Raw genomic sequence first — 22,988 nt, 5'->3', positions numbered from 1 at the left:
AATACTAAAACAGGACAAAATAGAGAATTGCGCTTGACTTCCATGCTCCTCCTTGACCCACTGGATATTTTTATTGGAAGCAGTTAATTGTGCTGATAGAGATTTCATATTCCAGAAGGGAATGTAGTTTGGCAAAATATCCTAGCTTTCAATACAGGCAGATGAATAAAGGGTAACCTTTAAAATCCTCATGGAATAAACTTGAGAAACAAAACAGACACATGGAGAGACCATCTGCAAATTCTCTGAATGTGCACAGCTGTAGGATACCATCCAGTCTGATATCAAACAATTTTAAAGCATGGTAAAATGGTACATCTGTCATACTAAGAAAGAGCGAAGATCAAGCTTTCATTCTTGTTTATGATCTCCCATAGCAGCTACTACCCCAGTATTTATACATTGAGCAGATCTGCAAGCAGCAGCATGTGGTAGACTTCAAACAAAAATATGCATCTTTGTGGCTCAAGAGAGTCCAGCCAGGGTTGCAGGTTTTTGTCTTTGCCTACTGGGAAAAATTTCTTAGGAAAGGAGAAATATTCCCCTGGCTGGCATATATTAGATTGAAGCCATGTAGGATTTTCTTCAGCACTGATGTCCCCTTGGCTATGACTGTTTTCTCTCCAGTGCTCACATACTTAAGCCTTGCTTCTGTAAACTATGCTGGCCAAATGGATTGCAGCTATCTAGGGGAGTCATGGAAAGAGAGGTCACTAAGGTAACTGTGGCTTAGGCAACTGATAAATTATGAAGCTGTTTCCAAATGAAACTCTGGGCATGAAAGTCAGCAGAGACTGTATTTTCATGTCCTGCACGAGAGGACAGTGCTCTGAAAAGACAGAAGCATATGAGTTCTTTCTTCCTTCAATGTAACATTCAGTGCACTAGAGCAAGCTAACACTTTATTTTTTTTTCAAACAGAAACCCCTCTAATGCATACAGTCCAGATTTAGCTGTGTGCAGAGCAGATGTCAGAGAATCTGTACTGTTTTGACAAACCTGAACAGATGCCTCTGTAAAGTGACAGACTACTGGCTTAACTTTTTATTCAAAAGCTATTTTACTCTTGCTGTAAGCAACTGCTCTGTTCTGTTTGGAGTTAGGGCAAATCAGCTGTTTACTTATCCAAGTTCTTCTATCTGCATCTTGACATGATGCAAGAATGATTATATAGGAAGAAAACAAGACACAGAGCTAAATATTCTTTTTATGTACAGATTTTTAAGGGGACAGAGGTAACATCATTCCCTACAAGGTCTGCATGGATAGCAACTTGCAGTGAAAAGGAGATTGCTATCACTGCTGTTAGACTAAAATCATACACAATCCATGTGTGCTATACAACCAGTTCTCTGGTGGCTGCTGTAGCATTGTAAAAGGGTTCTGATATTGTGAATGGTGTAAGCATTAAATTCTCACTTCTTGCAACTCCAAGGCAGCTAGGACAGGATAGTACAGGGAAGGCACCAGGAGATCAAGATTCAGTTCTCATCTTTGTTACAGTCTCTCCTTCTATTCTTAGGCAAATCACTTAACTGCTCTGACTCAGTTCATGATATCTACACTACAAATTCATGCTTGTTAGAAGTCCCTTTTATTCTACTAGAAAATGAGGTGAGTAAAATGTGACAGCTAAGCACGGCAATAAGCCATTACCGAGGTTAAGGACATCTTGTTCTCTGATATCTGTGTTTAACAAGAGAGGTACTGTATAATGATGAATCCTAGTGGAATGGCTTTTTAAGTGTTGCCAAAATGAATACAGATAACCAATGTTCTAGCAGGCTCTTTTTCTTCTGCCTGGGCATTCTCATACAGAATGCAGTGGCAAACCCTTGGTGTCCACCTCCTTCCCTCCCAGCCTTTTCCCTCATAGTTAGCAAATTATCTTCTACTACATTTAAGTTATGGAGGAAGATGGATTTTCCATCACAACTGAGCTAAAAGGAATTACAAAAGCTTTTTTTCAGGAAAATAATTGGTCAGCAGAACTTGCACACTTCCAAATAATGAACTGATATTTAACCATCTTGATCAGATTAGACTACCCCATTTTCCCTCTCTATGAGTAAAACCACAGCAGTCAGAGGAGAAGCCCTTCTGTCCAAGGACTAAAGGCACGTTTGTGGCAAACTGTGGCTATTTCTGTCTGCTCAGTCATTTTCCCAGGGATGATAATTTGAGTATGGTCATATGAGAATTACCAGTGAGCATATAGTCCACCAGAGTAAGGCTTGATCAAAGTCCACAGCAGTTTTCCCCAGCATTTGGATGTTTTTGTTGTTAAAAAAGCGGCTGTATTTTTGGCTGGTTTGCCAGTTCTGCCCTTCTTAAGGAGAAAGTGATAATGTCCATTAGCAGTTTTAGCCATCAAAATGGGAAAGGATTTTATCAGTCCATGTCCAGTGTAACCACTGTTTGTAGCCTCTTACTCTTATCAATCTTTTTCTTTTCATCTTCTGTCATTTTATCCTTTGATTTCTCATTCAACCTTTGGCCACTAGTTCATCCAAATCAACATCATCATTATTTTGTAGGTTTTGCTAGATTACTTCTGAGAGGATTATTCCCAAGGAAGATATTTCTTCCCTTTAAAGTCTTTTGAAGTACTTAACATCCATAAAGAGTTTCTTAATCAGTAGCTTTTTTTAAAAAGTCACATTCTTCTGCCCTAGAAAAACATTCATTTCAGTTAGTGTAATCATTAAACTTGATTTTGAAAAATTCATATACCTGCATGGGGTTTGTATTGCTTCGATGTTTGCATGGTTGGCTGCTTATCTGCACACCAGGTTCTGGTGATATTGGATCTATTCATGCAAATAAGGACTGCAGGAACAAGCCTCTAACTGGGGATAAACAGAAGCTTTGATCTTCCACCTCCCCAGCAATTTCCAAGATGTATATGAGATTTAAAAAATCTCAGTATTTAAATTATGTAAAATCATAGAATCATAGAATAGTTAGGGTTGGAAAGGACCTTAAGATCATCTAGTTCCAAACCCCTGCCATGGGCAGGGACACCTCACACTAAATCATGCCACCCAAGGCTCTGTCCAGCCTGGCCTTGAACACTGCCAGGGATGGAGCATTCACAACCTCCCTGGGCAACCCATTCCAGTGCCTCACCACCCTCACAGTGAAGAATTTCCTCCTTATATCCAATCTAAACTTCCCCTGTTTAAGTTTGAACCCGTTACCCCTTGTCCTATCACTGCAGTCCCTAATGAAGAGTCCCTCCCCAGCATCCCTATAGGCCCCCTTCAGATACTGGAAGGCTGCTATGAGGTCTCCATGCAGCCTTCTCTTCTCCAGAGACGGCTGCATGGACTGCACTAGCCTTTGAAAAACTTCACATAGGTGAAGTTGTTCACTAAATTGTTAGCAGACAAAGTTGTCACCTTTCAAGATCTGTGTTTCTGTGTCAACAAACTGGTATTAGTATCTCTGCTACCCAGGTATATTTGGATGAGAAGCACATTCTGAGGCTGTGAATAATTAGTAGCGGCTCTGAAGTATGGAAGCAGATGAAGGTAACTGGAGAAAGAGCGTCACAGCTATGGTGATTGTTACAGGGGTAAACCTCTAAGGAATTTCACCAAGGAGTGGTTTGCACCACTGTGGGAGATCTATAGTTTCTGTAATGGTAGCTGTGAAGGGCATTAGGCTTCAGTATGGCTGACCAAGATGCCCAGGGAACTGAACAACCCATGCTGAGGTCCATATAGGATGGGTGTCTATGTCAGCTAATTCAGGTATGTCCATCTGCATTGCAGTTGTTCCTTCTTCCTGTAGTACAAACCTCTGAAGCAGAGCAGTGGCATGGAAAGAAAAAGGCTGTTACTTAGGGCCAGTAATACCCTAATGGAAGTCCTGCCTCTTCCCCTCATGACTTCATCCAATCTGCTTTGATATGTTTTTCCAGATAAACCAGATCCACCTGCTGGAACACCTTGCGCATCAGACATACGGAGTTCCTCCCTCACTCTCTCATGGTACGGCTCCTCTTATGATGGTGGAAGTGCAGTGCAGTCCTACACTGTGGAGATCTGGAACTCAATGGATAACAAATGGACAGATCTCACCACCTGCCGCAGCACCTCTTTCAACGTGCAGGACCTGCAGGCTGACCGAGAGTACAAATTCCGTGTGCGAGCTGCTAACGTGTATGGCATCAGCGAGCCCAGTCAAGAATCTGAACTGGTAAAAGTTGGAGAGAAACAAGAAGGTTAGTTTTTAAGAGGGAAAGAAATAGATCTAAATTCAATTAAGCTCAGTCTTAACAGTTCCCCAGTGGAGTCAGGCTGTACACACTCCATGTATGCCTCTGTGAAATGAATGCTCATGCCGACTTTAAGTATGTTGAAAGCCCCCTTGCAGACTTAGTGTGCGTGTCTGAGCATTAAGTTTTGCATGCATCCAGTGTGGAAACTTGGCTTCAGGGATCCAAAACCTCTGCTTGATCCCCTGGTGAAAGCAGTCAATAATTCAACTACTGGCTTGCTGTGTGAGTGCTGGCTGACAAACTTCTGTAGTTCAGTGCAGAAGTAATGGGAGATGAAACCTTTCACAGATATGTTACACATTCAGACTGTGCCCAGTTGGAAAATGTTTGGTGGTTTACCTGAATCTTACTCATAGATTCATTACAGTTTATACTGGGCACACCATGGAAAAACAAGCCATAAAGACTACCCCAAATTTGTCTTTGGAAATAAAATCATAGAATCATAGGATAGTTAGGGTTGGAAAGGACCTTGAGATCATCAAGTTCAAACCCCCCTGCCATGGGCAGGGACACCTCACACTAAACCATCTCGCCCAGCCCCAACTTCCTCAGCCTGTCTTCATACGGGAGGTGCTCCAGTCCCCTGATCATCCTCGTGGCCCTCCTCTGGACTTGTTCCAACAGTTCCACGTCCTTTTTATGTTGAGGACACCAGAACTGCACACAATACTCCAAGTGAGGTCTCACAAGAGCAGAGTAGAGGGGCAGGATCACCTCCTTCGACCTGCTGGTCACGCTCCTTTTGATGCAGCCCAGGATACGGTTGGCTTTCTGGGCTGTGAGCGCACACTGAAGCCGGCTCATGTTAAGTTTCTCATCGAACAACACCCCCAAGTATTTCTCCACAGGGCTGCTCTGAATCTCTTCTCTGCCCAACCTGTAGCTGTGAAATAGTAAATACGCTTGCTGTCAGGCAAACACTGAATACGCAGCAGAAACTGGATTAAGTCTCTCACACCTAGTTGTAGTTCCCATGCTTCAAATCCCAGCATGATAGAGCTCCTCAGTATTTTTGCCCCTAGTAGACTAATCTTGTGAGATCAAGGCATGTTGGTTTTGCAGCATGATGGGTGCTAAAAATATTTTTTAGGGTTTTTAATTACAGTTGCACATACCTGTAAAAATATTTTCAGTACCTTTTGCCTCTTATTTTTTGCTTAAGATCTCCCAAAGGACTAATGGGAAGAGCTGGAGCATTTTAGAAATTATTTGGAACCTGGTACTAAAATTTTAAACACACACAAAAATCAATATTGTTTTTTAAACCCAGATATTGAATGAATATTGTTTTGCACACCCACATCTACCTACTGTGCAAGGATCACTTTGATAGTCATACCATACCAAAAAGCCCAGGCCAGGAATAATGTATTTTGCCATTTGTCTTCGACGAGTGGACTGTATGTTGTGTATCTCTCTCCTTACCTATGTATGCAGGGCTTTGGAGTTTAATTGTCTCACATAGCCCTTTTGATGTTATCTTTTATTGCCACAGCAAAACAAAAATGATAGCAAAGTGATGCAGCATCACACAACTGCGTAAGCCTTTCAAGAGACATTTCCAAACAAAAGCAAACCGTATTTCTCTTCAAGAGCTAAATTCTGAGAAATCACTTCCCTGTATTTTAAAGATTTTAAATGTGATCTAAATCAAGATGAAACTTCTCTTCAAAGGGAGGAAAATTACATTAAGAGCAACAATAAAATTGAAAGGGAGCTAGATGGTATAGGATCTTCATAATAAAATTACCTGTGTTTCATTAGCCTCTTTCTTTGGATGGAGGACAAACACCTTCTAGAGTTAGGGACCTGACTCTTCCCTACATTTGTTTTTTCCTAGAACAAGCACTAATTGTACTGGATCAAACAAACAAGCCATTTTTAAGACTGAGAGTTTAAGACTGAGATATAGATTTAATAGAAAAGGGCTAGAAAGTGTGTGAATCATTGTGATACATACAAAAAAACCAAACAAATAAACAAAAAAACAACCAAAGGAAATATTGTTTTGAGTGAAAAGAAAATGTATTCTTTTCATAGGAGGGTGGGTTGTCTTGGAGCTCTCAATGCCAGCGCTTCTTGACTTCAATTCTTGATACTGCAGCTAGCATTGAGAAAGGGCAAGTCATATAAAACATGATTTTTTAAGCGTGTGAACTGGTGCTTTAATTAAAGGCAGTGGAAAATGCATGTGTCCAGCACCTGTCAAAGTCAGGACTTTAAGCTGCCATCTATGTAAATACTTATCTGAGTAACTAGGGATTTTCTGTTGCTGCCAGAAAGACTGATTACTGATTTTCATACTCAGGTAACCAGTGCATATTAGCAATCTCAGTATAACCTTGGTGAAGAAAGGTACGATTAACTTTTAATGAAAACAGCTCCTCACATAAGGCTGTAAATCACAACAGATTATAGGTATTGCCATGTTTGAGGAATATTCAGTACCTTTGACTCACTTCTGAGAAAGGTTTTAACACAGCTACTCAGCACTTACCAAGATCAGATATGTTCCAATTATCTAATTTAGGCTTCCACTGGTGGAGCAAAATGTTTCTAGTTCATTGCTTCAATACAGTGTTGCTGCAGAACAGCGAACTGACTTCTTTGTCTGATCAGTATTTGGCAGACATTAACTACTGTCAGTGTGGTTGGGATCAGCTCCTTTATGCAGCCCTTAAAAGGGGAGGAAAATGTGATGTGCTCTATGCAAGTGTGGTTTCCAGCTGAGGAAGATCTGAGGACAGTTACGCTTGAGGGGGGAAGGCTTGCTTCCTTCCCTGCTCTTCTGGTAAATTGCTGCACACCAGCTCGTCTGTGCTGGGACATACAAGGGTTGCAAATGCAGAAAAAAAGAGAGACAGGCTTTAGTAACAGATTATACCTACTTGATTTTCTTTGCTACCAGAAGACAGATGCAGCATTATGTGTTGGATGTGAAAAAGCGATGCCCATGCATCAGATCAGCTGTCTGCTCACCCTGCGCCCTTTTTTTCTGCTGTTTTCTTCTCAGCTGCTGCATATAGCTCTATACTCTAATATAGTTAACAGCATCCAGAGTACTGCATTAATGTTTCAAAACATAAATCTGTTGACACAGTGGGGATAAATCACTTCGTTAGGCTTGCACTCTACCGTGGCAAAGTGCACCTTCAGCAGCTAAAGTGAGGATTTTACAGGTCACTGTACAACTGCCTTTGCAGCTTTTCAAATGACTGGTTATAGCCACAGCTCTTAGGAGCAAGCCTGAGAGGTGCAAGCAATATGTAACACCATTCCAGCTGCAACCCGTTTCCCCTCATACTGCAGGCAACATAGGGAACAACACACAAACCAGTGCTACTGACAGTTCATGCACACGAAAATTAAAAATTAAAATCAAGACACTCAGGCCAGCTTTTACTCTGCCTCATGCCACTGGGCTTGCCAACGTTTCTGCCTGTCTTTGAGTATGTCTGCAGAACTGAGGCTCCATTTGGACATCAGGGATTTCAAAATTCAGCCATGCTCAGGAAAGCGCATGCTGTCCAACGTTTGTAGCCATCTTGAGCCTGAAAACTTTGTCTGGATGCTTTGCAGGAAAGCTTTTCATGTAAAAACTCGCTTTATTTTCAGCTTTGCAACACCAAAAAAATGCATAGAAAAGCTAGAAAAGGATGTGCCATTGAACCAGAAGTGTTGTTATTGATTTTAATATTTTGAATTTATTTTCTATTTCACTAAGGCATTCCTAAAGCTACTTATTAAATGACCTTGAACTGGTTGAGTACGCTGCTGTTTCTAGTAGGCAAGTATAATAGACAAGTACTGCGAAACACATTAACTTGATTTATCAAGAAATGGTGACCAGACTGTGACTGTGTAGTCAATGACCAAATAGAAGTGTTGAAGAGATTTTAATTATGAAGTTAATGCCCATGTCATCCTGAATAACTTGACTGTGTTATGTACATACCATAGCCTACATAATAAGTTATTCATGTCTTTTTATTTTCATCATAGAACTTAAAGAGGATGAAGTGGAGTTATCTGATGATGGTAAGAAATTCATATTTTAATCAGGACAAATGAAAATCTGTGTTTTCATTCATGTTTTATGGAGGTTTTAATCATGGTCCTTAATATTTATTTATAGAAGGGAAAGAAACTGAGGTCGAGTATCGGACGGTTACTATCAACACTGAACAAAAAGTTTCAGATGTCTATAATATTGAAGAAAGGCTGGGATCGTAAGTACTGTGTTGTGCTTTTAAAGACATGGAGTTTCCAAGGCTACCAGTCAATTATAAAGATCATGTGCACTCATTCTTTGACAGTGTCTTGCACTTTCAACATTCCAACAGGGCTCCTCTGTTGCAGTAAAAATAGGTTTTAACATATGTTGGCCCCAACTCCATAAACATTCTTTATTCCTATTAATTGATAATTTTAAATAGACACCATGCACATCTCTGGCAAGGCGAATGGAGCCCACAAATGAATAATGCTAGATGATTCATTCGTTTTTCAATGCTCTAAAAGCTAGCTGAAAAAAAAGGTACACATTGTGCACTTGAATTTCCATTATATCCATTAGTGGTAATAAGATTATCCTGCCCATGGGCTAGAATCTCTTTTGACAGCGGTCATAATCCCAAGAGCATTAACAGTGTTGCTCAGTGAAGGTCAGTGATTAGCCTGGCTGTGTTTCTCAGTGCTCAAACTCATGGTTATGTGAACTGCATGCCACAATAATCTTTCAGTAATTTGTGCTGCTGGTGGTGCTGAAGGCCAAAAGATCTTCTATGCTGCCATTAATAAATCTTGATAAATGTATCGTAAGAGTAGAATTGTACATATGCAGCATGTGAAATAATAGTATTGAAGCCTCTAGCATTCTGATTCTGATTTCACCTATATCCAATATCCTGCCCCTGAGTTGTCTCCTATCTGCTGCCCCTTCAGAGTGTATGATCTATAGAAAACTGTGCAGAAAGACTTGGGTGACATGAATTAAAGCCTGGTAGAACCTTCTTATATAAAACTTGCTAATTGGTATAGTGGGGCGTCTATAAATGTGGCATTCATTCAAAAATTCTTGCAGATTACTCTGCACAAAATCAGTACAGAACAGTATTTGATATGAAGACATTTTTATTTCAGAATGGAGTGGTTGTACTGAATATTTAGTAAAATATTGCTATTTATGGTGGCCCATACATTGCAAAAACTTTTACTGGAAATAGTTGTATATTTTCAGGGGGAAATTTGGACAAGTCTTTAGGCTTGTTGAAAAGAAGACTGGAAAAGTTTGGGCAGGAAAATTTTTCAAAGCATATTCTGCTAAGGAAAAAGAAAACATAAGGGATGAAATCAGCATCATGAACTGTCTACATCATCCAAAACTTGTCCAATGTGTAGATGCCTTTGAAGAAAAAGCCAACATCGTTATGGTCTTGGAAATGTAAGTATAAAGTAGATCTCATTAACAAAGCAAATGATGTTGAAAATAATTGTGCAAATGTAGCAACTTACCCAGATATGGGACTGTCAAAGGTTTCAGGATCGTCAGGGCCTGGATGGTTTTCACATCTTGTAAGTTTCTCCAGTTACGTATCCAACTTGTTTAAACTGTGTAAGTGAATCTGTGTTGTATCTCTTAAAAATAAGAGAGATGTGTTACAGCCTTTATTGTCTAGTTTGTTTGGTTTTTATTGTCTAGTTTGTTTGGTTTTTAAAGTACCTGTGGTGTTTTTCTGCTGCTCATTCTTTTGTTGCCAACTTGGGAGGGGAGACAAAAAAAGTTAGCTGCAATTTAGGCTTTCATTTAGAACCAAATATATGTTTAAGGAAAAAAATCTTTCTTTCTTTAGGCAGTTCTGAACATGTATTGTAAAAGCTCATGTCAAATTTCACTTAAACACTGGTAAGTTGTCTTGTGCAGAGAACTGAATGTTGGTGTGCAAGAGCTAGTAAGAAAGATATGCTTGGGAATGCAAACATTTAAGCTACATTCTAACAATATATTTGAATTTCCATGAAAAATTCAGCCAGGCAAATTTATAATGCCCAAGAGGTGTTAGGAACATTTTAGTTTTCATCAAGTTCTATATCCAGTTTTTATATTCTTAAGAGACTTGAAGGATTAGTCTGATGTGGTTTTTCTGCAACAACATAAATACTCCAATTGCAAACCATTTATAATAAAGGAGTGCTGTCTAAAAAATCTCCTCAGATGAACGCAGTGAATGTTCTACATCTATACCGGTAGATGCAGGAAGATTGGTTACACTGACTGTTTCCCACCAAAAGACCCCTAATTAAACATGAATTGATTTGCCCCTAATGTCAATACACAGATTCTCTATGCTGGTCCAGGTGTAGCAGTTGTAGAAGGGAATTTCTCCTTTAGTTGAAAGTTATTGCACTCTTCATCCAAAGCTATACAATTATGTAAAGCTGCATTTGAAGACAGCCTGTGTTGCTGCCTTGCTCTTGCTGAGTAAGAGAGCAACACTTATTTTTTACCTCCCAGAAATCATTTGCCTTGACCTACGTATTCCACACCACTGTGGGAAGTAGCAGAAAAGCATCACTAAAGCAGTTCTGTCAAGCACCTCACAGGCCTGTGACGGGTATCTTTGTATTTAAAAATGGCAGTTACTTACTTATCAAAACAAAAAGAAGGTTCAGAACATGTTCATGCACCAGAATTCACTATAAGAAAAGCACAGCATGGGATGGAAAGTAATGGTCAGACTTCATAAACAATAATGACCAACATGACCAATGTTTACATCATCCATAATGCACCTGCTTGGTATGACTCCAGTACTTGTGGCAGTAGCAGCTGGAAAGAAAATGAAATCCTGATCCGTGCTGATGCTTTTTATCCAAAAAGTTACATCAGTCACTGTTCTGTTGCCACATCCACTTCAAGTGCTGTCTGCTGCAAGCAGCAGCAGCAGGTGTTTTGCTGGCTGGAAATGCTAAATAAGATATAAATTGTTAGAAGCAAAAGTCTATATGTCTGTTTTGCTCGCTTGGCAGTTGCCTAGATTATGTGCAAACTCCTATAGCACATTTCAGAGACTGGATCGCCATTATACAACCTTGGAACTTGTGTGCAAGAAAGTGGTTTTATTTTTAGGTTCAGAAGTTGAGCAAGCTGCTGATGGTAAGGGAAGGGAGCCCTACTTAGCCTGGAATTAGGATCTGGCAGACCTAATGGAAAACAAGGAAATGTATAAAGAGCTTTGAATAGCATATGGCTTTACACTCCATTAGTTACCCCCTGCCAACAAAGAGGTTTTACTTTTAAAAATATAGAAAAATGCAATCTAAAGTGATTTTGTTAACCAGTCTAACTAGGGTATGATTTTAGTTTGGGGTAACCAACTTTTCTGGCTTTTGACCCCCATACAAAGACAGGAGGAGAAATGGTTCTTCAAGCAGCGGGCAGGTAGTAGCAGTCTGTCCCTGCTCTGGAGCAGGTCTGGGCAGTCAGTTGCTTGTGTGGCATCTTTGCGTCAGATGACTCTTGGCAGCCTCTATACCTGTTTGACACAGTCCCAGCACAGCCACTGAACCCGTATTATTAGACAGCCACAGGTGGATCATTTCTGGTTTTGCTATTAAGCTAATAATTCTTTGAATATCAAAGAAGTTGTGGAAAATACCTTCAAAAATTTTTAGTCTCCAAGCTGTTTTCCTTATTCCCATCAGAGTCTAAATGCACGGATTTCACATAAATCAAGCTCAATTGCCATCAGCCTCCTCTGAAACCAGATTTTAGCAGTGACTGGAATGTAGCAGCTCCCCCTCCACTATTAATGAAAAGCACCTTTGGATTTTTCTAACTGATACTTATCCTAAGATTTTAATTTTATGCCCATATATTTCTCAAAACTTTTTGAACTTCAGCCTCTCTTAATATTTTTCATGCCACTATTTTATACTGTTTGATTTCATATTTATAATAAATGCACTATTTTTTTATCATTCATTTAAAATCAAACACTAGAAAGATTCAAATTCTTGATGTGCTTTTCCTTGGAAACCACCCCATCTGCCTTTTGCTGGAAACTGGGGACACATCTCAGGCATTTCCTTTTCAAATATAGCAATATACTGGCTCCACAACAAGCATCTCAGTGGAAAAAGAACATCTGAAAAATAGCAGCATGTTGTGAATGGCATTCAGCAGCAGGAGCTAAGTGCCTCAGAGTTTTTACATACTTCAGAAAGTTAGTTTAATTTGACATAGATTAAAAGTTTATTGTATTGCAAATGAAGATTATTAAAGAAAAAAAATCAGTAGTAAACTCCATTCCTCTGGTGTGATTTAAGCTGGCACAAGTCACTAAGAGTTTTCTCTTTTTTTGAAGTGAGATTTACTAAAATGCAGTTGAGTATTTGCCCTGGGTAACTCCAAGGTAGATTCTTCCCACTGCTCCTTCATGACCAAAACTTCTAATAAAGTATTTTTAAACTGTGCATTCTGTGACTCTATAGACAGGAATATTTTCCTCATCTAGAGAAAACTGAAAAGAGGAGAATCCAGTAAAGAATGAGAGATTTAGATTCTGAACTAGTTGTGACTGTCGGAAGCAAGCTGACTTCTGTATACACATAGAACCTAATCTGCATTGGTTCATTTCAGCTTCCTAACCTGGCAAAAATGAAACTGGATTTGGCTCAGAATATGAATACAAAATGTGCATTCTAAAAATGCAATTGCAATTTAATCTATGATGCTACCAGAGGATCTAATGATCCAAGGATAAAAAAATGCATATTTATTAACAGTAGTTAATGTCCAAATAGTATGCTAAAAAGTGGTGCTTGAAACAATGGTACAACTTCTGAAATTTTTTTGCTTTATGGATCTGAAAAGTATGGCACTTTTTACAGTAAAAAAAAGCCATCATTCTCTGTGTTAAGTAGTCAAAAAACAGCTGGTACTTCTTAGTATTATTATGGTTATCATTTGAAATCAGAGTGCTCCAGATATGTAACCATTTTGCATGCAGATGCTTTCATAAACACCTCCTTACTGTTAATATCTTACTGGAGTAACAAAATACTAGATCTCCAACTTACTAGAATTGTTTATTCAACAGCTTTAACCATATTAATGACTTTATGTTACATATATGCTATAATTCAATGTAGCCTCTCAGTTTGTCAAGCATATGCTCTTCTTCCTATTTTCATGTCAATAGGAAACTGCAGTACCATTTCTAATTATATATTTTCTGAAATCTTATAACCAAAGCAAGATATGTGTCCAGAACTCCAGATGTTTCAATTTCAGTTTAGCACATGAAGGATATAATCATATACCTGCCAACCTGCAAACATTGCAAGCCCAGTTTGCAGTTGTGTGTTTTTTTTCTGTAACTGAAATGTGCAATTACATTTGGCAATAAGCATGAATGCTGCAAAATATTAAGCCATATAAAGACCATGAAGCATTTAAATTTAGAACAGACTTCTAAAAGCAAAGCTGCTCTTCACCATTTGCTCCTTTTTGTATGGGTCATTCACCTGCTGCATACAAAAAATATTTCCCATCTTTGGACATAATCAGATAAATCAGTTGAGTGATTACTCAGAATTAAAAGAAAACCAAACCAAACCAAAAGCAACCAACCAAACAAAAAGAAACACACAAACAAACCCCTCATGATTTAAATTTTGCTTGACTATGTCTAGGTTAAAAATGTCCCACTTAAGTTCCACAAACAGTTTAATCCAGGAGCTTCTACCCTGGAAAGACCAATTATTTCACATCTTAAATAAGCATAAAAATGGATTTGATCTATAAAGAGTGTAATGATGGCTCAGCTAAAAATACCAGCACTGAAAGAGCTGGGTTATATCCTTGCCCTGTCATAGCTAAAGAGGAAATTCCCTCTGAGCTCACTTGGGTCAATAATTTACCCTTTAAGCTTCGCATTCCAATTAACCGTATTTTTTAATATTTCCTTCTTCAGCCTTTCTTTGTCATTCCCAATCTCCCTTCTTCCCAAATTTTTGCTCCTCTAATAGAAGTTTTGTCCTCTTTCCCTGGGACCCATCCCATGTATCTTAGGGGTTTTTTTTTAATTATGTTACTTGCTGTCCTGGGTTCAGCACTTTGCAGTGATAGAACATCGGGAGAAAGGAAGCAGTGAGTCAAGCAGTGTCTAAACACATGTCAGCAAGGTGACAATCACATGGCACACACTTTACTCCCAGCTGCTGGTGACTGAATCCTAAAGGCCAGATGTAAATCTACATCCCTGCCTGGGATACCAGTGTGTGTTTCATAGTCCTAATCTGGGAAAGAAATTCAGAATGGAGAAAATCTATTGATTTAGACTGCACAAAGGAGGTGATTCTTCATATGTGATCCTTGTGTGTATGGAAAATGCCATTGCAAAACACAGATTGTGTCCTCAAGTGACTAATGCAAGCTTGAATTATCTGTATTTCTGTAAAGGAAATAGTTTGATTACTCCCAAAATAAAAATGCTACAGAAGTCCTCTTTTTATTCTTCCTTTCATAGGGTTTCTGGAGGAGAACTCTTTGAACGAATCATTGATGAAGACTTTGAACTGACAGAGAGAGAGTGCATTAAATATATGAAGCAGATTTCAGAAGGAGTTCAGTACATCCATAAGCAGGGTATTGTCCACTTGGATTTGAAGCCAGAAAACATTATGTGTGTCAACAAGACTGGTACAAGTATCAAACTCATTGACTTTGGACTTGCAAGAAGATTAGGTAATGACTTTTCTGCCTATTTCAATATGACATGGGGAAAAGGGCAGGACAAACAGTAATTAATACTTCCTATTATATTATTTTGTGTATTTTATATATAAAGAGTAAATAGTATGTTTCCCATAAAGAGTTACAGGTTTAGGAGAAAAAAATAGAAAAGGGAAAAAGAAGATATTTAAGAATGAGGGTAGGGCACCTCATCTGCAAGAGGAGTTTGCAGTGAAGAATATACAGTCTACTCATTTGTTTCTATGGCTAGGGTATCCCTGTACATTACAAGGTGAAATATACAGTAGTAGTAATGTTAACAAATATTTATAGCTGCTACACGAAACCATAAACCACTAACTCTCTAACTGTAAAAAAACAGAACAAAACCTTGATCTTCATTAATACTACAAATCCTTGAAATTTTGTATCAATAAGAGTTAAGGTGATGTTCTAGAAGCCTTTCAGATACGGATAATTACATTTAATTTACATTTCCCCATTAGTTTTATCATTTCTTATCCTAAATAGAAACCTATTACCTGAGATGTTAAACAAGGGAGGAATTGTATAAAGAGATGTGTTTTGTTCATGCTCAAAATTTTAAAATAAAATAGTGCTACTTAAAAATAATGCAATGGATTGAGGGGGGGAAGTTCCACTTGACAAGCTCCTCTCCTTCCCAAGCTGTTTTTAGCTGCTTCCTATCATCCATTTTGGACTTTCACCGTGCTCTGCAATTTGAAATCCAAACACCCTGGAGGGTTCTTTTCTTCGTATTGCTCAGCATTAATTCAGCTCTAAAAAGCAGCCCTCCAGTTGTGCTTATTACTGTTAAACATTACCAACATCACACACTGATTTTTTTTAAATCTTGTATTTTCACAAGAGAAAAAAATCATTCCACGAATTCAGAGGAACTAAAATACTTCATGAACCTGTCACACTGCGAGAGCCAAGATTTGTGGCTCTTCTCCCATTAAATTGATTGGAACAATTCATGAATTGCTGCTCTCTACATAAAGGGGCCCACAGCTAAATTCTTAGTTGTGTTTTGCCATCCCTCTTTAAACAAAATAATGCTTATTAAAAAGTAGAACAATGAATGTTTTCTGTAAGAGTGCAGTTTGGAATTACAGCCTTCTGGATTTTGTTACTTGCCTGCATGCTGTTCATCCTACTTCTTTTCACACTTAGTAACAGACTACTGCATACCCAAGAATATTATTTTACTAAAACAAACCAAAAATGGTATGATGAATGAATAGGGGATTTTTAGATGATGTTCAACTCCAGAAGTTGCATGAATCTTGGTCTCAGGGACTCTGCGAGCTCTGAGATAAGGTGTTTATTTCATTCATTAAAAAAACAAAACCAACAAAACAAAGAGATTGTTGCCATTTATGTTCCTTCACCAGCATGGAACCAACAGTTTTCTGGGAGCATGAACTGGATTTTGTTCTTTTTGAGGAAATAGATGAACTGGTAAGTAAGTTCCAGTGCTGCACTTTTTTTATCAGAGATGTGTGAAAAACCATCCCATGATGTCCCAGCTGTCAGCCTGAAAACTATGTATTTACTGCTGAACTTAGTGGATTTCAACAAGACATACAATGTAACCACAGAATGGCCTTTTTATAGGAATTTATTCAACTATTGTTTCAACTTCACAGTTCAACACACATTTAGCAAAAGGAAGATCCTATTTTCAGTAGCCTGCTCATTGCCATCACCCTTTAGATTTTTCTGTTAATCTTGTGGCATCGCTGTGTATTGCATGGCTGACACTAGCTGCTGAGCTGCTGCAGTCATGACATGTACTAAATCTCTAACCTATAAATAGCTTTTCTTGATGTAGAAGGATGAGAGCTATGGGCACTGCCACTGATTTTGATCTTACAATAATTTACATTCATTTGGCTTAATAAGTTGATAATTCTTGCAAAGTTAAATTATAGGCATTTGCTGTTTCTTTCATCAGCCTGCCATTCTGGATAACTTGGTGCATGTGGCATTTCCATAGCAAGAGAAAGCATCCTCCCATGCCATGCCCATAAAGCAAAAGCACTGTGTTAATCATGAAGATGTTTGTAACATTTCAGAGCAGATTTTTTCCAAAAGTAGAAAACAATTTTTACTCTTTCATTTACTTACAAAAATTGACAAAACACTTCTCAGAAAGTACCCTCTTCTTTCCAATTGTCTTATGTAGTGCGCTGAGGGCACATTCTGCCACTTGTGTTCCGTCAAGCTTTCTGATATTGAAATTAGCACTTAAATTCACTTTGGCTTTGGTTTCAGTCCCTCAGAGTATGGAGCTGACCCTGACTGAGCAGAAACTGCTCAACCAATGGACTGCTGAAGGGAACAGTGTCTGATTTTGCACTTCTGAGATTTACTTTTTTGTAACTCATGCAAATTAATGCCTCTAAATATTTAGTGTTTTGATCAGTTTTAAAGGAATTAGAATCAGCTCCTTCTGCAGTCATCTCCTGCAGCTAATTAGTTCTCTTGCACTGTCAGGAAATACCAAAGCTGCAGAGGGATATTTTCCTGACCTTTTTTGGTGTGCTGAGGAACACATGCAGAAAATTGTTTAAGATAAACTTCTTGAGGAGAAAAGGGAATGGGTTTTGAGTACTGTAAAGGGTTTTTTTAATCAGTTGATTATACACAGTTTCAGCAACCCTTTCCAGCTAGCTTGTCAGCTTTCTATCTGAACTAAGGAATATCCAAACAGAGATCTTACTTGTATACCAAGCTTCTAAACGGCTGGGTAAAGATTTGACATATTATTGCACTGAAAAGGTCTATTCCTTTATTTTTTTCATTTATAAACAGAAACACTATCAGTTGTTTCACGTTGTATGCTTGCACTCAAATGCCATGTTTTCAAAAAAACATTTCTCTGACCTATGGGCAGCACATTTCATACACCAGCCTTTTGCATACACAGTGGCTCATGGTAGTTTACACAGTGCACAGAAAAGCTTCCAAACTTGGATGTAAAAATCTGAGCCTGAGATTTGGATGATCATGACGAAGCTTTCAGAAAATAGATACTTTGTGACAAATTTCAATAATTTTTCATAAGGACAGTTGGGAAAAAATGTAGGTGTTGACCTAAAGAGAAAAGAGAAGGCAAATGGGAAGATGGGATCTGAGGCTTCCCGTCTGTGCTTAGAAAATGAAGGGTGATCTCTCACTCCTTACTTACACACTGTGGGGAAGACATTGCTCTTGTTTTAGGCTCTCAGTTTAGACTGGATATTAGGGAAAGAATCTTATTTTTGGTTGGGGGGGGGGTAAGAAAATTCTAGTTATGTGAGTGTAAGGATATTGTGGAACAGCTCTTGAATGTGCTTTTTAAAGGCTAGACAGACATCTGGCAGGAAGGACTTGATGTTGGTGAACTTGCACGGGATGGCCCAGGGGGTTTCCTAGGGCTGATCCCTGGCTTTCTTCTGTCTGTGTCTCTAGAAATGGGTACTTTCTGCATGGAGGGGTCTCTGAAAGCAGGGATAACGTGTGAAAATGAGGTTCCTGTATTTAATTTACTATCACCATACCTGAGAAGAGCAAGGATTTCACAGCATTTAAAATGCGAAACTGGCATGATTGTGAGTGAATTACCATTGTAGTGCTTGAAAGTTGTCTCAAGCATGCTCTTCAATTATTAGGCAAGTTATTAATCTCACATAACCTTCAATTTTCATCTGGTAAACTGGAGATTTGCATACCTTGAAAGAGTACTAACTTGGGCATATGGTTGCATCTTATGAAATGGCTGAACAGCTTTCAATGTTTTAGTGGAGGTAACTGTAGGTGTGGAGTCAGTACTGGGATCAGCATTTATGTTGCAAAACTTGGGAGAGCAAGAGCTGGTAAATAAAAATATTCTGCAAAGCTCCAGTGTTGTGGACAAGTAGCTTCTACTGTAGGCTTCTCAAAACTTTGATCTGCTGGGTTTTGAGGTCTTTTTAAGCTTTTCTTTTGATTATAGTGCTTCAAATTTCTACACTTGTGGTAACCTTAACAAGAGCAGGATTGGAATCTGTTACATCTGTAATTCTTCCCATTCAGATCTGGTTTGGTAAAGTTATAATCTCTTAGGGGAAGGCATGAGTTCTCATAATGTGATTCTACTGTGCCTAATCTGGATGCAACTCTTGCACAAAAGATAAACATAATGCAATTGCTAATTGCATTATCTAAATAATTTCTATCTAAATGACTTGTGTTTCGCACTACGACTACAAGTTAGACATATCATTCACAGTTGCACACTGGCAGCATAAACTGGCAATACTAGGTTATAAAGAGGTTATTCCACCTTCATCACTGTATTTTCCAGTAGAGCAATACTAGTGGGTCAACACAAGAAAGAGTGAGCTCATGTGTCCCATGACCTCATTCTTTCAGCTCATATTACTAGCATTAGCGTTATTGTAGACCCTTTTAGAAGCATCCACAAAGTCACAAATATGAAACCAAACTGGTTTTCATGTCACTGTGGAATAATTGTGGGGGTTTTCTATTTAAAGAAAAACTGTATGTAGCAGTTAATGTTTTCTCTTGCATTCTTCACAGAAAATGCAGGTTCTCTAAAAGTTCTCTTTGGGACACCTGAGTTTGTGGCTCCAGAAGTTATAAACTATGAACCTATTGGATACGAAACGGATATGTGGAGTATAGGAGTTATCTGCTACATCTTGTGAGTATCTTTGCTATAAACACAAATCCTGACAGTTGCTGAACATACAAAATTTCCATCAACTTCTGAATTCTTCTCCAATTTTCAACCTTTTGTATTATAAACATGCTCCAGCATGTTTAATAAAAATTCTCTGTTCTCTGAAGGGTGCAACTGGCAAACTGCAGAACCAGCAGTTCTGGAAATCCAGTCATTTAGTGTTGTACATCTTACATCATGAAGAGCAATGCTTCATCTCATTTAAAAAGACAATGTGAGAGTATTTTATGATTAATTTTAAACTATTTTTCCTTCACAGATGCTAAAAATAAATGTTTGGGCATGATAATTTCCATTCTTTTATTCCCAGTGTGAAATTTTTGGTGAAATGTTGGGGTTGTCTTATTCAGATTGTATTCCTTGTGAGACAGACTGAAGTATCCCAGCATTACCTTCTCTGTTCACAGTGCATTTTAATTTATTACTAAAAACAAACCACAGGATTAATACAATTTATAAGCAGCATGGATCAAGAGCATGGAAATATTTTAGAGGATGGTTAGTTGCAGCTCTTGCACCTGGCAGTGCACAGTTGTTTGCCTCATCTTTACCCAGTTCTTCCATAATTCTGCTTGCCTTGTCAGTTCTCATACTCTTCTCATTTCCAAACTAAGCAACATAATTTTCCTTCTTGTCCTGTGCAAAAGCTACTACATCAACTCTCTTATTCCCAGCAAAGACTTTGAATGTTTCTGTTATCTTCTATTTCTTATGTGAAGTGTGCTACGCTCTTCAAGGTCACTTCACTCTGCCAGTTTATTTACAGGACCTTTATTTTCTATTCACTTCCAGCATTTTTTCCTAGATCTTGAAACCTCGTTTGGGTCACTCTGTAGTCTGAATAACGTAGACCACACAGGCAGTGCTCAGATGGCGAATTCATTTATTTCTCTAGTTTTTGAGGCCTCCTGAGTGACGGAGCACTGAAGAGGAGCATGGAGATCCCAGACCGCCTGCACAGCAACGGAAAACCCAACAGTTACATCAGTGCTGCATTGCCCCCTAGAGGCCCCTCAGACGCTAAGGAATAAAACATGAACGAGTGTTAGGCGCACATTTGGGAGTTTAACGTCTTTTGCTGTCATTTGTTATCAAAGTATATGACAGTTTTTGTGCGTTCACAGTATAAGCAGTGACATGCCAGACAACCGAGGCAAATAATCGGTGATAGCAGTTGTGTATGCTTCTAGGGTATGCGACCAGGGTTGCTGCTCCATTACGATACGTGCTGGAGAACATTTGACATCATCTCAGTAGACAAGGCAAAGGGAGCAGGCAAAACAGATGGAGAAAAGGTGAAATGTCTTGCCAAAGACCAGTCTGCCAGTGGTGGCAGAACTGCTTCTACCCAGCTTCTCTATGTCACCAGAAGTAAGATATTTGGATGCTGTAATGTTCAGCTGATGGGGCTGGGGTGTTGTTACCTTTGATTCAGATGACACAATATGCCTGTGAAGCATATTATGAAATTATGTGTTTGTTTGCTAAAGTGTCTTTAAGCTCATTTTACATCTCAAGATTGGAAAGCTACGTTACCCAAATGCAATTGAAAGTTTATTTTTATGCACCTTTTATGCATAGCTGTTGCCACAGTAATTATTAGTAGTAATCAGCTTTTGTCTTTCTTGCCACAAGAATAAAGTAACAGAAGTTAGGAAAGACCCGTGAGTCATCACTTGGAATTTCCCTCTCCACCCCAGAGTGACAGGCTCCCAATCTGTCTACACTTCTTTAAAGCCCAGCTGTTTCTGTGGATTCACAACTACGAGCCATTATCCAAAATGAACCATCACATCATCCTTACAGAATGCAAATAAGAGTCATTGAGAACTGCATCTCTTTCTAGCTGTAGCTCTGCTTCTCTGTTCTGAGTATATGCTCAGAACTGCCAAATGTCATGCACAAAGTGCAAGAGTCACTTATTTGGCGTCTGTCTCACATACCATCACAGTGCTTGTAACAGCATTTGCACCCCCTCTCCCCTGACATGGTGAGGCCATGAAGGAAGAGGCAAGCACTGCAGCAGCACTGCGCTTAAATGCAGGTCTGCTGCATGCAGCTGATGGCCAAAAGCTGCTGTGTCCATCACATGTCCTAAGAGAAGCAGCAGGAAGCATGCTTTGCATGGCTTGACATAACACCTCTTTCAAGGTACGATTCTAGAGTGCTGAGAGACCTGTAACCTGCCTAGAAAGACAGTGTGTTTCCATTATGTGCTGTAAAACAATGAATACAAACCAGGTTTAGGAAGGAGCTGCTGAAGAGATCTCTGTGTTTGAAGGGTTTTCCCTGTAGAAGAATAAATGGGTGGGATGTAATCTCAAGTAGGAAAGAGGGTGACAGCACTCCTCCAAAACCCTGCAGCAAAACAGCTTTCTGGTGTGTAGGCACAAGTACAGATATTGCGCTGTTAAGATGTTGCATCTGTCTCCCTTATGGCATGACTGACTTAATTCCACACTACGGCTCATGGGTTCCCTTTCCACATTTCTAAGCTACACGTTAAATCCTCTTCATCTTTGTGGACAACTGATTCAGTCCTGTCTCTTCATCAGTCTTTGTTCTTCCTTAAACTTCTCTATTTGTATTCTCCACTCCATGTTTTTTCCACTTTTATCTTCTTCTCTGTCCTGTTCTGCATCACAGTACTGTCCTAAATACTTAAGTTGATCTTTTGCCTTTGAAGTAACAGGCCACAAATACTATAGCTTGTATATATCATCTCTATCTATGTCTATTTCAGTGCTTCTTTTTGCATTCACAGTAATCTTTATCTAATGAAGCTTAAAAGTCCTGAATTCTTTCCAGCTCTTTCTGTCCAATTTATTCATCTGGCCATTGCTGAATTTGGGTTTGGGGTTGGGTTTTTTTCCTTCTGTTTCTAGTTCTTTTCTGATAATCCATTTGGATAGACAGTGTTTCAAATATTTAGTAATCTGAAACAATTTCTAAGTTCTATTTTTATTGCACGCCAATTTTCAGTCTATGATTTCAGCCTTGCATGTATGTACATTGAAAGTGGATAACACTTCTGTCACAGGAGAATCTGACTTGTTTCTGTGAGGATTTGACTGTGGCTGATTCAAACCTCTGCCTGATTTCTACTAGTTCTTCTTGTTTTATCAGTGCCAGGCAGTGTATATCTTTTCAGAGTAGTTGATCTCTGTTGATTAATATTTTATTACTGTGCTGTATCTTAGGCTGGGTTT

General features: G+C 38.9%; 1 protein-coding gene across 4 annotated transcripts in view; it reads left to right on the top strand.

The window, feature by feature from the left end:
* Positions 1-22,988, top strand: part of MYLK (myosin light chain kinase) — a 226,943-nt gene that overhangs the window by 191,384 nt on the left and 12,571 nt on the right. For all 4 annotated transcript variants that reach the window (XM_057430189.1, XM_057430188.1, XM_057430191.1 and 1 more), the window contains 6 exons: positions 3,926-4,228; positions 8,291-8,326; positions 8,424-8,517; positions 9,528-9,731; positions 14,821-15,038; positions 19,617-19,740. In XM_057430189.1, coding sequence (XP_057286172.1) covers positions 3,926-4,228; positions 8,291-8,326; positions 8,424-8,517; positions 9,528-9,731; positions 14,821-15,038; positions 19,617-19,740 — 979 coding nt within the window. The remainder of the gene's footprint in view (positions 1-3,925; positions 4,229-8,290; positions 8,327-8,423; positions 8,518-9,527; positions 9,732-14,820; positions 15,039-19,616; positions 19,741-22,988) is intronic.

The sequence above is a fragment of the Pezoporus wallicus genome, unplaced genomic scaffold, assembly GCF_028554395.1.
Source record: "Pezoporus wallicus isolate ANWC-B61680 ecotype Strahan unplaced genomic scaffold, APGP_CSIRO_Pwel_v1 contig_5261, whole genome shotgun sequence".
In the NCBI taxonomy this organism is placed as follows: domain Eukaryota; kingdom Metazoa; phylum Chordata; class Aves; order Psittaciformes; family Psittacidae; genus Pezoporus; species Pezoporus wallicus.
Note: the sequence above shows the minus strand (reverse complement) of the source record. Positions and strands in the feature narration are given on the sequence as shown.